Source organism: Cygnus olor, chromosome 4, assembly GCF_009769625.2.
Source record: "Cygnus olor isolate bCygOlo1 chromosome 4, bCygOlo1.pri.v2, whole genome shotgun sequence".
Taxonomy (NCBI): Eukaryota; Metazoa; Chordata; class Aves; order Anseriformes; family Anatidae; genus Cygnus; species Cygnus olor.
This window is the reverse complement of record NC_049172.1, coordinates 47,785,044-47,800,561: the sequence shown is the minus strand read 5'-3', so window position 1 is coordinate 47,800,561 and position 15,518 is coordinate 47,785,044. Positions and strand designations below refer to the sequence as shown.

The window sequence follows — 15,518 nt, the reverse complement described above, 5'->3', positions numbered from 1 at the left end:
CTTCTGTCAAGCTTAGTGGTCACTGGCCACTAACTTGAAGCGCAACTGGGAAAAGCGATGTACAAGTTGTAAATCTTGTTTGTCTTCAGAAATCATGCCCCAAAAGTATTTAGAAGAAAAAGAAATACAAAGTGTTTGATTATTCAATGACTTTGCCTTTTGTTCAGCTAGAGCACTGAGGAAAGTGGGTTGCAACTCTCCAGAGTTGTGCCAGCTTTCCAAAAGCAGCTAATAGAATCCCTAGAACCCAATTCATAATACAACAGAGCTGTTTACTGTATATGAATTATTCAGGACACAGAGGCAAAACAGCTAGACATCTGTGCTGCAGCGCCAATGGCAGGCTTACCTGGGCATCGATATCTATAGCAGGGTAGATTGGTAGCATGGCTGAAGGAGAAATGATAGGACTTGGAGTTGGCGTCTGAGGCTGGGAGACAGAAGTTGCAATGCTGTGGGTAGGAGTGTTTGACATTGCAGATGCTCTTCCACTCACTGCTGTTGAACAGAATAATTACACTTAGTAAAGGCAAAAATTTTACCTCGCATTTTTAACTTGACAATAAGCAACTAGTGGGACCAAACTCCCACCGACCTAACTCCCCAAATACTTTACTATTCACAAATACATATTTTCCACACATTTATCCCAATCTTTGAGCCCTCAAATCTTTGAATTTATCAATTACAAAAAAGTTTATCTATATTAGATCACCAAAGATATATGTAAGTATTAGATTGTCATGTTTTCTAGATGCCCACTACAGAATAGATATACTTATATACATATATATATATACTCATATATATACATATACATATATACATATACATATATATATATATATATATATATCAAAAATCTTTCCTACAAGTCATTCATTATTTGGACCAGGAGTTACATACCTTTAAAAGCTGAACTGCGAAACAAGTCAAATCAATGGTTATCTATGCATTTTTTTTTACTTAAAACAGCTTAAGGATTCCCATGTAGAAGTCCAACTACCTCCCCCACTCCCACCACCTTCCCCAAACATCACAAAAAAGCAGCAGAGCTAGCACCAGGATGCTCACATGGCAGACCTTGTTGAAACTAGTGAAGTAGAAGCTTCTTAACAGCCATTTTGCAGAGACTTTGGTCAAAGAGGTTAGGACAAGCAAAAGGTAATACCATTTTACAGTTGATGACAGTATATCGACATGACAAAATAACACCAACCGCCACACTTCCCTGAAATTCATTTCATACATATAACAGTTACAAGTACCGAGGTAACTTGATACTAAAACAGCCTTTGGGGGAAAAAAAAAATCCAGTTTTCCTTAAAGGAATTCAGTGTTTTTTCTTCATGATTTTTCTCCCATATTTTTACAAGTCTTTATCAGGTATGATCAGCAAAAGGAGAAAGTGAAGTGCTATACCATTCTCCTGTCAAGCTCACAAAAGGACCTTTAACTGCAAATGAAAGAAATATGGTTTACACATTGTCCACGCTCATTGAATACACAACACTGAATAACCTTACAGAATACTGAAATAACGCCCCTTTACATTATCCCCAACTTTTGGGGTCACATTTATTTTTCAAATAGGTTGAGTAATCAGCTGTGTCCCAGATTACCACCCATGGTTACTTGCTCTAAAATTTAGTTAGAAGCGATAACATTTTCAACAGATGTCACAAAAATTTTACCATAACATGCCTATCATGCCAACTCCCTTCTCTACAAGGCAGCTGTGTTTTGAATCCATTACTAATTTGATTTCTGGACTTCCTATAACAAATCCCAGCAAAAAAGCTAACAAATGCCATTGAAAGGAAACAAACTCCTACTTATGGCATAAAAAATATGCTTAACCTTATATTTAAGACTAAAACAAGACCCAACCTCCGTTGATGTTCACATCTGAACACCTTTTGAAGTATGTTCTCATCTTACGAGAAAAAAAAATCAAACTAGGTATGGATTAAAAGAAAAATGCAGATGCTGAGCCAAAGTTGACTGACGTAAAGTCAAAAACTGTGGCATATGGGAACTCTATCGTACAGAGCTAATTCAAGTCTCATCTAATATTATTCAGCAGAGAGTCTACTTTAAACTCATCTATTTTCTTATGCCTGTTGTAAAGAGATATAACCTCATTAATAACACAACAGCCCATTTGTTTCATAGAAAATAAGAATGTTTGAACTTTTGTTCCCATATTTACACACATGGCCATAATGAATAATTGTGGAGGAAAAAAAAAGAACAAGTTTGCCTTTCTCCAAGATCTAGGAGAAAGCTCTATCAGCTTAAACAGTAATGGAATTAAAAAAACAGTTCTTGACTCTCAGATCTGGTCCCGAGGGACCAGAAAAAGATGGTAAAATGAACCCATGAAAAATGAGAACCCTGCTACAGTAGCACAAGGGATTTCTACAGCTGCTGAGGATTACTGCGGGAACCCCGATAGGGGCTGGGGAGTACGCACTGCATTACGCACTGCATTACAGGAGCCACTACTAAAACTATTAGCATTTTTAAAAAATTAAGAAAAAAATCAAGCTAGTCGGGCAAATCAATTCAGGTAAAGCCTCTTATACCAATGGCGTTGCACTGGAAGGAGAGGGCAGGGGGAAAGAGGTGTTTAAAAGCCAACACCTCGCTCCCCAGGGAAGAAAAGCAGAAAAGACCATCAACATGCATGGTGGCTTACAGTTCTCACATTAAATATATCTCAAGTGTGCTTCAGAAATAACTCACAGATATATAAACAGTTCATATCCCTGAAGTACATTTCACTGAAGTATTATTTTTTATGGCTAACAACTTGGATTCTTTTTCTTTAAACATCACCTATGCAGAGTTCTTACTTTTAATCAACATGGCAAGTGCAGTAACTAGAACCTTGACTGTGTCCAAACAGAAATATTAGATGTTCTCAATAAACCAAAAGGTTTTTACACCAGTCTTGAGCAGTGAAATAGAGTAACCAACTAGCTTTATCTTGAAATAAGTCTAAACACATTGACAGCTAAAGCTTCATACTTCCCTTCTGCACCTCCATCTGCTTTAGTAGACCAGTTGCAATATTTAACAAATTCTGCACTTCCAACATTAGACCCTCATAACTGTATGGCTGGGATACCGATGTCTTCAAAGCTAGTTCACAATTCAAGCATTTTAGTATACACTTGCTTTGGTACAGGACCAACTACCAATCTTAATAACACGATGATACAAGGTGAAACTCCGAGAATTTTAATTGTCAGCTTATATCACCCCAAGCACCACTTGACTACCCTAACTGAAGTGTTAGCATTTGTTAAGATACTGGGCAATCAGTTTTGTGCTTATTGCCATTAGTAGCATTGTTGCTTTTCACCCTGGTTTCTCCCTGGACATCTCAACTTTTCCTTAGCTCAAATAAAAAGGACATCGCAGCTGCTGCCTTCTCCCACAAGCTCAGCAGCCCCACCATTCAGAAATATTTGGCTTACACACGCAGCATGTAAAGAAGTGGAGGAAAGACAACAGTCAAGTTAACAAAAAAATCAAAAACACTCAAACACAAGATACTTAACAGCTGAGACAACGTTTTTTTTTCCTCCCCTCACTGATCTACATGCCCTAAAATAAAACGCATGCCTTTAAAAATAAGCCCGACATTTTAAAACAGAAGATTTTTTTTTTTGTGGTGATCAAGTTTGTTCCTTCCTTGAATACTTCAAATTTTCACTAACTGCAATATCTTACAGAAACTAAGCCCCTTTATAATCCTTATTATCTTCGTCAATCATCAAGATTGATACTAGTGTTGTCTGATTGTGGGCACAGCATTCTTCTCATGTGCTTATTCTTTATCTCCTTTACAACTTCAACAGTAAGCATATAAAAGTGCTGTTTCACACTACATTGCAACAAGGCAAGATGAGGGGCTGATAAAATAAAGTTACAAAAAATACTAGATACCACAGCTTCTTCCAACTTGCTTTAAAGAAACTCAACAGCCTCAGTTTCTTCTCATCTACCCCCACTATCTTATACTGTGATTGCTTTTTTAGTACCTCAAGTTATTAAAAGCTATGTTCCTGCCAGCACGCTTACAAATCAATACCAAACACTTCAGATGCATAACATGCCTTGAATTACAAGGACCCAAGTAATGTTCTGAATTCTAATACAAACACAGCATTGCTTCTACACACAAACATCTCTGCAGATGAAGCCCAAAAACCACACCGCAGCTGAGTTCTTTAATTCAATGATTTTTTGTTAGAGTCTAGCCCTTCCTAGGTATTCTTTCATGTCAAGATCCAGTCTCAAAAGGCAGACTACCACAGGCTCAATCCCGTACAAAACCAGCTGCCTAGCAATAGACACAAGTCTCTTAACACTCCTAGGACAATGGTCTAAATGCATCTACCATCCATTTATAAGAACAGCATAACCATTGCCAACAATTGATCATAATCACACCAGAGCATAAAAGCTTCCATCCTTATAGTTTTCCAGATCTCCTGCATGCATTGCAGATGGGATTCAATTTCGTTATTTTGCTGTGATGCTGGCTCTCTCTTGTAATTTTTTCCAGTGTTGAGTTCCCAGTAAGACCTAACAGTCAATGTGTATTCTCTTCTCATGTATTAATTAAGCTAGTTAAAACTATCACTGACTCAGCTCACAAGGTAGCTTCCAGGAATTAAACTATCAAGCACTTCAAGATTCCTGAAATACTTTGTGAGGCTGTTACTAGACTTACTCCTTTGGAAACAGTGATCTACTTCAACATAGGGTTAGTATTAAAAACAAAAGATGGTTGAAATCACACATCATTTAACATATGCAGTACTTTGAGTTAAGAGTTTTATAATAAAACTCTTTTCCACTGCCAAAAAACCACTTCTAATTCAGCCTCTCATCAAGCAAACACCTTGTCCAGCATCTGAAGCAGAAGAGCAAGCCCTCTACTTGTCATTGATTCCAGCAGGATCAGAAAGGAACCCTATACTGCAACTGCAAGATTATTTACTACTTTTTCAATTTTCCCTATTACTTTAAAAAGAACAAAACAAACCAAAAAAAGCCACAACCACCTCAAAACCCTCAAGTCAGTACATTTTCCCATCGTGTCTCCAGACTTCTGTAGAGCTCTTGTAACACCAATTAGCTTCTATAGTAACAAGGAAATATACTTTAACATCCCAGAGTTGATCTAGCAACAGCACTTGACCAGGAACATTGGTACCTTACCCTAGCCTCTAACTAATAAAAGCATTTGCACACATGACCGTGTTCTAAAAAGTACTTAACATGGGAAAATTCAACTTGCAATAAAAACACAGAGATGAATATTATATAAAGTTTACTCAGTCAAGGTGTAGCATTGTTTTTGTAACTGGTGAAAGTCAGTGCTGCAAGCCACAGATCTGTGATGGAACTACCCTCACGTGTCCGTCACTGCCTCAGGAACAGGTGGTTTGTATCCATGAGGGATAATCTAGAGGGTTTTCATTAAAGCAGTACAGAAAACTACTGCTGAAGTATTTAGCTGCTGTGCTTAAACACTGTGTTACACTGAGCCCATTTCCATTCCACACTAAGTTCTGAAGCATGCAATCAACTTGGCATCAGAGCTGTATAGTCAGGTCTATGTCTGCTCTCTTGAAAATTACCACTTGGCAGAAAAATAGAGATGGAATTTCATTTTTACAGCCTGTAACAGACTTCCCACAAAGGCCTTCCAAAGCACAGTTTAGATCTCATTTCCAATTGCATGCGTGTGCTCATGTACTAAGAACTGAGACTAAAGAGTACAAAAACATTCACTCAAATGTTCATTGGAAGTATCTGACTTTCACAAAAATGATGCACAAGCACTTGGATATGGGCCAGCCGACCTAAAATCCCAGATCCTCAATATGTTACATGCAGTTAAATACACAGCAAGTGTCTTCTAACTGAAAGTTTAAGTCGTATTTAAAGTGCATTGCACGCATACTTCATAGCTACCCACAAACCACATTTTCTCTCTTGAATTGAGCATCTGATTTTGGCACATATCCCAGCAGATCCACATGAGAGACCTTCAGCATCAGTGCACACTATCACGATGCAAGTAGTTTTATCTACCGTCTCATGTCTCCTGTTGGATTTGTATCCACTGACAGCTTCCAACTCTTGTGTCTAGGCTTAAACTAACACCAGATTTTCTAAATAGAATCTCCGTGTCTCCCATAAGTTTCAGTGATCTTTAAGGAGGCTTTGCTCAAACATCAGAGTACTCATTAGGAGCCTAATTTTCATCACACAGTTTTAGAAGCCTTGTTCCAATTTCAAACAATCACCACCTGGTATTTCAGTTACCAAATCCTCTATTCACTGTGCACCCTTACTGTACTCCTCTAATTCCTGCAGTACGTGCAAGAGACGCTCCACACCTCTGCACCTTTAGGCTAAAATATTTTTGGAGACTTGCCTTTTCGACAGCTCACATCTTAACATGTTGCATTAGTCTTACACTGCCTCCTTATAAAGGAGATTTGTTAAGGCAGAGAGAATTATTAAAAATAAACATTCATCAGTTTCACAAAGAGCACCCTAACAAATTTCAATCAAGTAACATGATTTTTCCCAACATTCCTGAACAGTTAACTTGTATTCAAATGAGTACTCAGAATGAGTATTTCAGCCATTACATTAACAGGGGATTACATGCAACTAAAGCATGTGTAAAGGAAAGCAATGCTAGCAGCTCATACTTCCCATGGTATTTAAGGCCTGTTTCATTATTTTTAGTTACTACTTTTTAAGGCCTTAAAGCTCTGATGTAACATGGGCAAAGAAATCTCCAGAGCAACTAGAAAAACTTGGTGAGGCTAGATTTTTTTCATTGACAAACCAACAATTTCTATGAATATACTGAAAAAAGTTAATGGAATTACCGCCTTTTCTTCTGAACAGAAGTAAAAGTTTCCTAATGGTTCACTATTCAAGGCCAACCAGAGCAGCTCTCATTCAAAAGACAAGCCTACAGGTTTGCTACAAGTTGTAGGCTTAATGTAGGCTCAAAGCCTGTTCTGAGCGCTTCAAGTCAACTCTCTGTCAACTAGCCAAAAGTACTAACAAACAGCACCATCGTGATGTTATTCCTGAGCTACAGACAGGCTGAAAAACTTTTTATCTCTAATATACCCCACCCCCCAAACCAGAACAGAGGTAAAAATGCTATTTCTGACATACCAACCTGACAAACAGGCACCTGTTAGCACAACAAAAGGAAAGGCAACCCTGCAAATCGAAAAGTTAAAACTAATTCTATGAAAACCTCAACACAGGGATATCAGTAGGCTAGAGGTACTGCTGCAGAGCTAGCGGGAATACACAAACACACACACACAAAGAAGTTGACATACCCTCAACTGGTTAAGCAAATATTATACCTGCTCGTAACAATATAAACCCACCTGCCATGATGTCATCCAGCGTGTCATTGAGCGTCTGAGCAGGGCTGGCTACCATTAACCCTTGCTGTGTTTCTGTCAGTATTCCTTGCCCCAGCCCTGCTAGTTGTGCTTGGCCCAACACTGGCTGTCCAACTATTACACCTTGCAGTTCTGTAAGATTTGCGATGGACCCTGGAGGTAAGGAACCTGCTGCCAGAGGCAAAGCTTGTGGCATCGCCAGAGGCTGAATTGGTGCAAAACCCGTCTGCGCAGCAGCTTGCTGAGGATCATCTTTAAGCAAGATGGGGTCCACTTGTTGTAATCGTGCATAGTCTCCCTCTGAGAGTTGTTCTCCTACCCCAACAGGAGTCAGTAGTCCCAGGTGCTGGCAAGACTGTTGCTGCTGCTGCTGCTGGAGCTGAATTCGTTGCGCTTTTACTTCTAGATATTGCTTTTTTAGCTGCTGCTGAGTTTTCAGCTGTAACTCTCGTTCCACTTTCTGTAGTTCCTCCAAAATCTTTTGTTTCTTCTGGATCTGTTCCTCTCTCGTTTTGTTCAGCTCCTCAATCTTCTCTTTGGTGAGCTGGTCAGCGTGTGCCAATTCCAAGGACTGCAGTTGAGCATTCTTCTCTATGGCTTCTTTTATCCTCTGCTCCAGCTCTGTCAACTTGCCCTGAGCCTCTTCTACAATGCTCTCTGGAGACTGATTGGTGATGTAACCCTGTACATCCTGGTTGTTTGCTGGCAAATGACTGCTGGACTTTTGTTTAGAAGCAGCTGTGTGAAAAAGAAACCCCCTCAGAACCAATGGAAGTGCATATGAATGGCATCCTCATTATAGAGCTACTGTTGGGATGCTAAATGCACCAAGACACAGCACCCACAGAAGGTCAGTGTACTGTAAGGCCCTCAAAGGAAACGGTATCTTTCACTATCAATTTTAACACAGCAGTCAGATTGCAAATTAACAGTATAGATTATTGCGCATACATTCCAAATAACCCCTAGGCTACGTTGAAATATTTACTCCAACAACTGTTATACTCTCGCCAAATGAAGTGATTGTCTCAAGAGCCGCTGTTATCAAGTGGTGCTACAAGATAAATGGAAACAAAAGGGTAGGATATGCTGTCTCTTCACTTGATCTTTTGCAACTGGCATCATGTTAAGGCATAAGTGTATCGTTACAGCCCTGAAGCACAGCAAAAGCGATGCAAAAACATCTCAAGGGACACATGACTTTGCTCAGGCCACCAGTTTTGCGAGTAGCTTAGTACGTTTTAGGAAGTACTACACTTTCTAGGAACACTGAATCCTTTCACTACAGGTATCCAGCTTTGCTCAGTTGACAAACAGTGCTAGAACCCAGGACAGTCATTTATATTTAACATGATCTAACAGGGTATGTTTAGCCACTACATTTTATCCATAGCAGACATGACTTTGGATGTGTCAAAACTCAGCTCTGCCCAGGCAAGGCAAATAATTCAGCCTTGCTGTAAGAATGAGCGATGGACTAATCCAATACATCTTTTATGAAGAAGTCCACAGTAAAACAGCTGACATGGTCTGCCATACCAGTTGGAGAAGGAACAATCTGTTAATTTTGAAGGGTGAAAGACAAATCAAAACCCAGGATTTGAGCCAGTGGCGGTGCCCAGTTTCTTCCAGTAATCCTTGCTGTATTTCCAGAACAATACAAGTGTACACACAGTATTAATTTTATGACATGCACGCCTGTATTTGCACTATTGCTGATCCTTGATAAAAATGTTTTGGAAGAGACTTCTAAAGTACAGAAAGAGTAAAGTTATCAAAATAGTGATATCAAAATAGATGCAAATTTAATCCTAAGAGGAGCTAAGCCACATCAGACTAAATGTTTTGTAGCACAAGAAATTCCGCCTTCAATCAAATTAGTCAAACCCACTCCAAGACTACTATCCTAAGAAAACACGGGTTACCCAATGAACTACCATATGGAACTTAACAGTTGCTGCAAATTTACGTAGGTTTCTGGGTGACATTCTGCATTAGTCCAGTATGTTGAACTAATATATATATGTGTGTGTATATATATATATATATATATATGTTTTTACTTAGGCAGATTTCTTGACACTTTGTGATTACAGGGTTAGATGACTGATACTTCATATTTGATAGATAACCAGTCCTTTAAAAAAATTTACAGTTTCCTTGACTGAATCCGTTAACACTCTTCATAGGCACTACTCTGCTGTAAGCGCAACCCTAAGTCTTCTAATGGATATTTAGAAAATAAGCTCCAGAACTACGACTGACCTTTATTTCTGATGGGAAGGGTTGTGGCGACATTAGCAGGGGGTTTGTCAGGCTCCTGGGGTGGGACGACCATGGGCAGCGCCTGCACTGGTACACGAGGAGCCTAAAATGTTGGATACTAATAGATTATTTTCCTCATACTCTAATCTAGTGATAGTTCAATAGAAGGTAAACAAAACCTGTTAGAAAAGCAGACTTTCATGGTAACTAATAACATTTCATACGTTTTAATATGCTGAGTTCAACAGTTAACCATTTGAGATCGCCTGACTTCCATATGCTTGGCATTCTTCACCTAGGAAATAACTCGTCAAAGAAGACTCATCTCTGTGCTGTACAGTGCTATACTCTGGAAAAGGAAATAAAAGCCACAGTGGGCTACAAATATAACTCTGAAGAACAGCCTCATTAAAGCAGACTGCAGTTACTGGCTTTTTACTTAACACTTTTTCAATAATCTTTATAGAACAGGAAAAATAAAGGACTACACAGCGATGCTCAGAGGATCTTCATTTTCACAACAGCTCAGATTTTCAAAATTGACCTACAGTTCACTAGTAGATGAAATGATATGATTGACTTCTCTTCTTTCAACTTTGAACAAACTGCAACAAACACAAACAAAGCCCCACAAAACAGACCGTCAGCCCTTAAATCTTACCCTATTTAAATCATGGGATGGTGGGGTGAGCTGAGTAGCATCAGGTGGAGGAGCAGAAAGCAAGTTGTTGGGGTAGTCTAGAAGGTAACAAACCACACTGGTATGACCACCCTTTGCTGCCTCTATTAACATAGTTGATCCATCCTAAAAAGGCAAAGATCGCACTATTAGAAAAGATCATAATGAAAACACAATAACACTGAAATGTTTTGAGAGATACAACAGTATATATTCATACTTCCTTAATATTCCACCTGCGGCAAGTCCACAAGTAAACTTAAAAAATAGTATTTTTTTTTCCTTCTTTTTCCTCAACTATAACTGGAGCTCAGTCTTCAAATTCATGTTAATTAACAGGTCTGTGCTCCTCCAAACACCAACTCCTATAAACGTGTTACTGAACATAATGCCTGCTTCTGGTTTTCACTGAAATACCTGCTCTTTGATCTTACTGATATCATGACACGTTGGGTCAGTTGCAGAGAATACAGAAGTAAATTCTCTTGCATATCTTCAGCTATAAGATGAATGGAAGACTACTTCAGAGGAAAAGAAGGTAGTTGAGTTACAAACCTTCAATCTGTGTGTAGGATCAGCACCATGAGCTAGCAGTAACTCCACAACTGCCAAATGACCTCCAGCACAGGCCAGTGACAATACTGTATGATCGTTGTTAGCAGTGGTCCTATTCACATTTGCTCCTTCAAAAACAGAGGGAAAAGATTATTTAAAAAAAAAAGAGGAGAGACTTCAATTGGTTCTCCTCTACCAAAAGAGAGGAGGGCTACCAAGTTTGCCGCCTTCTTAAGCATGAAAATACTGCCTTTGGCTGCAGTCTTGCAACTGATATATAAAATTCAAGTCAAACTCTCATCAGAAGCCCATTTAACCTGTCACAGTCACCAAATTCAACGTCTCAGTCTTGTCAGGTAGAATTTGACCCTTAGCATACGTGCCTCCAAGAAGAACAGAAACACTACTTGCCCTAACACTCCAAGCCCATTGTTCAAACTGGTATGTTAGCTCATACCAAACTCCACACAGTAGGCAAACCTATTCCTTTTAAGTTTGCTAGCAGTTTTTTAGAGAGTGGTATCTTTCTCTAGAAATGATTAAACACATGGATCTTAGCTGGCTGCCAGCAAGCAGATTACCAGTTGCAGCTCTGCTTTTTTCCTTTACAGAGAAGAAACTACATCATACTGGAAACTTCAGGCTAGTCCTGCTCCACACAAGGAAGCTAAGAGAAAAATCATTCAGCTTGTAAGAAAGGAAAAAAAAAACAGTTCTGAGCTCTGTATCCACACTACACGTCCAATGACATAAGGCTGCAGGTGATAGTTCTAAGAACATGGAACAAGTTATAATCAAGATGCTGAAACAAACAGTTGCTTGAAATTGAACTTCTGAACAAGATAGTGCTCAAGAGATGTACCATGAACATAGCAACACCCAGTAAATGCTACAATTGTTACTGCTTTTATTGGGAATTAGAGAGTGGAATAAAACTGTTTTTAAAAGTTGTTGAAGTTTCCACTAATCCAACCTGAAACCAAAGGTGATCGTTATGAGCCTAGTTTAAGAATCGCTGAACTACTTTAAAATATTTCAACCAAATCCAAGTTAGACTACTACTGATGTATGTCCCTAACTCAGGGCATCTCTAACAGCCAAAACCAAAAGCCTTTACACAAACTTACCTTTGCTAATCAAAAACTGAACAGTGCAAACGTGACCTGCCCTTGCAGCTTTCATGAGAGGAGTTCTTCCACCTTCTGATTCATGCTCCTAGAACAGATAAATAAAGACTTAGAATTCAGGAATCACAAGTAGCACATCTAAAAGGACATAATCCTACTGTTTGCTTTTTGAGTTGGAAAACATCAGCTGTGGAAGATTCCTTTTGAGTGTTTGACAGTCTACAAACATCAAGTTTCAAACAACACAGCATTTAAGTATATCTTGCAGACAAATGAGAACATCTACCTACCTACAGGTCTAAGATGCCTGGATAAGAAGCGTTCAAAGCACATGCTGGTGATTATAGATTAAAAAAAGAATTTTGTCACGCTTAACTGCACTTTTTGGTAACCTACTGGTGTACAAGCCTTGTATAAAAATCAACTGACCTTCATTATCTTAATTCCACTATGGTACACCAAACAGATCACATCAGAACTGTCAACCGCTGCTTAAGTAAGAGAACAAGTTTGCAAATGCAAGTCTTAAATCATGATCAGCTCACCAATTCCAAGCTTAGTACATTTCAGCACTGCACATGACAGAAAAACAGAATTCCCTATTTTCCTGTACAAGCAACCTTGAAGGGTTTAGAAATGCTTTAAAAATTAACTGCCAAAGTTTTTGATGACCTACACACTTCTAGGCAACAAAACAGTCTCATATCTGTTAGAAAGTCATCATCAGTTCTTACTTAGTTGAAAGTAAGAAGGTCAAAAAACAGTACAAATCCAATTAAAACAATTAACACTCAACTCAACAGCAAGTTTTCAGCAGTGAACATGAAACAAAACACACATCATTAATTACGGTATTTCCTACTTATAATTTCTGAAGAAAATAATTACTTACCAGATCTGCACCTGCCTGAAGTAAGACATCTGCTACATCAGTATGGCCATTTTCACACGCATATGTCAGTGCTGTGTCACCTGTTGCTGTTGTTGCATGCACATTAGCCCCTGAAGCAGTATTAATGAGCATGTAAGCTTTATGGAGTTTATTACAGAAAATATGCAAGTATCTTAATAATCTTTTATAAGATCAGATAGCAAACAATTTTCTCCTTTCAGTACAACATCTACAACGTTATTTAATAACTTAACAATACTCTAGGGAAAAAAAAACACCACTCAAAACCTAGAACTTAAGTTCCCAGAAAACTTAGATCAACTCGAGTCTACAAAAGCTAAATTAGGGTCCAACTAGTACATTATTTACAATTCCACAAACCTTTGCAACCAACTTCAATAGGCTGCTAATCAAAGTGTAACCAATTTGGGGACACATTTTTTAAGGTTACATTAAGTCTCTACAAAAGGACTAACAAAATTACTCCATACCTGCAGCTAATAAATATTTAACCAGCTCCAAATGACCCTCCTGAGCAGCCTCCATCAAAGGTGTTGAACAACCAAGTTCTATGTCAGCTCCTGCTTTAATAAGAAAATCGGCAACCTCCAAAAAACCTCCACAGCAAGCCAGAGTTAGAGCAGTTTCCTGTGTCTCCTCTGTTTGAGCATTGATGTTTGCTCCTTCAAGAAAATAAACATATATCAGAAAACGCTGATTTTTGAAAGCACTATCAGCATATTAAGCTATTTATTGTTACACAAGGTATCTGTTTATATCTCATTTCTACAGGTGCAGAAGTATCCTTCTAAAATCATGACACATCAAATCTCAGTTTCCTTTCACTACTCGGGGAACCCCTCTGAGAACTCAAAAGCGCTTCTCCACAGCTTTTCAGTAATAAAACATTCTCAAGATACGCCAAGGATATCATACAGAGTGCAAGTGACCCACATTAGCCCTTCAGTATACAATACCTGTCTGAAAAATGCAAAGCTGCTCTGAAGAACAGTTCAGAATGACCACTTACCAAACACAAGTATAACGAAGAGTACTTTGCTAAAGAACTGCTCAAAAAGAGGGTGATGGGTTGTTCAGAAGTTGTTCAAAAAGGAACCGATATAATTGTAATATATTTAAGAAAACGAGACACATGCCTACTGAATTGTAGTCAACAGAAGGCACTGCAATAGTTACCTTGACCAAGTAGTAGCGCCACCATCTCTTCGTGGCCTTCTCTAGCTGCTTCCATCAGCGGTGTGTATCCTTCATCATTCACCTCTTCCAAGTTAGCTCCACGTTCAATCAGCAAAGCTGCCAGTTCAACATGCCCACCACAGGCTGCCAAAGTTAACGGAGACTCGAAAGAGTCAGCAGGCATGTTCACCTGAGCTCCACTATCAAGAAGTAATCTTGCCACTTCCACATGGCCATCCTACCAGAGAAAAAAAAAAAACAGTTTAAGAACTAGTAACAAAAAGAAACTTGCTGTTCTTTTTCAAAGCCTAAAGAACTCACCATCTAAACTCCATCAAATGACACGTAAGAGCAACAAGTAAGGAAGTCCAAAAATATAACAAAACTTCCTTACAAATTTTCTTAAATATTTGGATAAAGACTAAAAGTCCACTGTTAAACAGGTAACTGGAAGAACTTCAGGAACGCTTTTATTGAATGCACCTTGTTCAAAAACAGCATTAGGATACACATACCAAGCTTTCCTGCTTGCAAACTGGTTGACTTCACAGAAGACACACGAGTTCAAGTGTTTGGTATCACTTCAGTCAGAGGGAAAAAAACAGCCCAGAGAGGTTGACACTATTTTAAAAGCATGCCTCCTCCACAAGAACAATACCAAGATGCTGTAACACCTAGTATTTGTCTTCACTAAACAATGCAGACAGAACTGAAGACTGTCAAATTTATGCAAGGAGCAAAAATCTTAGGAAATAAGCTACCACCAAAACGCATTTACGTTCTTTCAACAAATTTACTACTAATGAGGCAAAGCAGTGTATTAAATGAGAGTATTAAGAGAATCCAATCAATCTTTTTACTTGGACATGAGAACAGGTTGCAATGTTCTTCTAAAAGACTACATAGCCTTTAAATTGCCAACAAATCACAACGTCAAGGCTCCATGCTTCATCAAGAAGAGGGAACTTAGATTCAACATGCAGTTGCATTATTTGTTATGCAGTATATTTTCGTTACCAAATCAACATCTCAGAAACACAGGTGGTCCTCATCTCCATGAGGACTGCTAGCATCTCAGAATATTTACAGATTCCCAGCTTTTGGGGAGGGAGATGAAAGAAAGGACATAGCCTAAGTTAAACAATTTTGCTTCCTTACTATCTTAAGAAGCCATGTGCAACTACACTGCTTGTCTCTTGGCACTTGCAGAACTATTGCGCTTCCTGCTCGATTTTAGAGCAGTCAGGACTTGTTTAGTCTTTTCCCTTAGAGGGAGAAAGCAAGAGAAAGCAAGACCATTTGTCAGGAGTTCCTCCTAGATCACAAGAGCCACC

At 38.8% G+C, this 15,518-nt stretch overlaps 1 protein-coding gene across 9 annotated transcripts in view; it reads right to left on the bottom strand.

The window, feature by feature from the left end:
* The window catches only part of ANKRD17 (ankyrin repeat domain 17), an 86,377-nt gene that overhangs the window by 22,290 nt on the left and 48,569 nt on the right, over positions 1-15,518 (bottom strand). For 4 of the 9 annotated variants that reach the window (XM_040554492.1, XM_040554489.1, XM_040554493.1 and 1 more), the window contains exons 8-16: positions 14,185-14,422; positions 13,479-13,670; positions 12,988-13,097; positions 12,096-12,183; positions 10,969-11,096; positions 10,396-10,539; positions 9,735-9,837; positions 7,452-8,207; positions 350-498 (exon numbers count right to left, since the gene is read on the bottom strand). In XM_040554492.1, coding sequence (XP_040410426.1) covers positions 350-498; positions 7,452-8,207; positions 9,735-9,837; positions 10,396-10,539; positions 10,969-11,096; positions 12,096-12,183; positions 12,988-13,097; positions 13,479-13,670; positions 14,185-14,422 — 1,908 coding nt within the window. The remainder of the gene's footprint in view (positions 1-349; positions 499-7,451; positions 8,208-9,734; positions 9,838-10,395; positions 10,540-10,968; positions 11,097-12,095; positions 12,184-12,987; positions 13,098-13,478; positions 13,671-14,184; positions 14,423-15,518) is intronic. The other 5 variants (XM_040554490.1, XM_040554494.1, XM_040554496.1 and 2 more) reach the window with 3 other exon arrangements.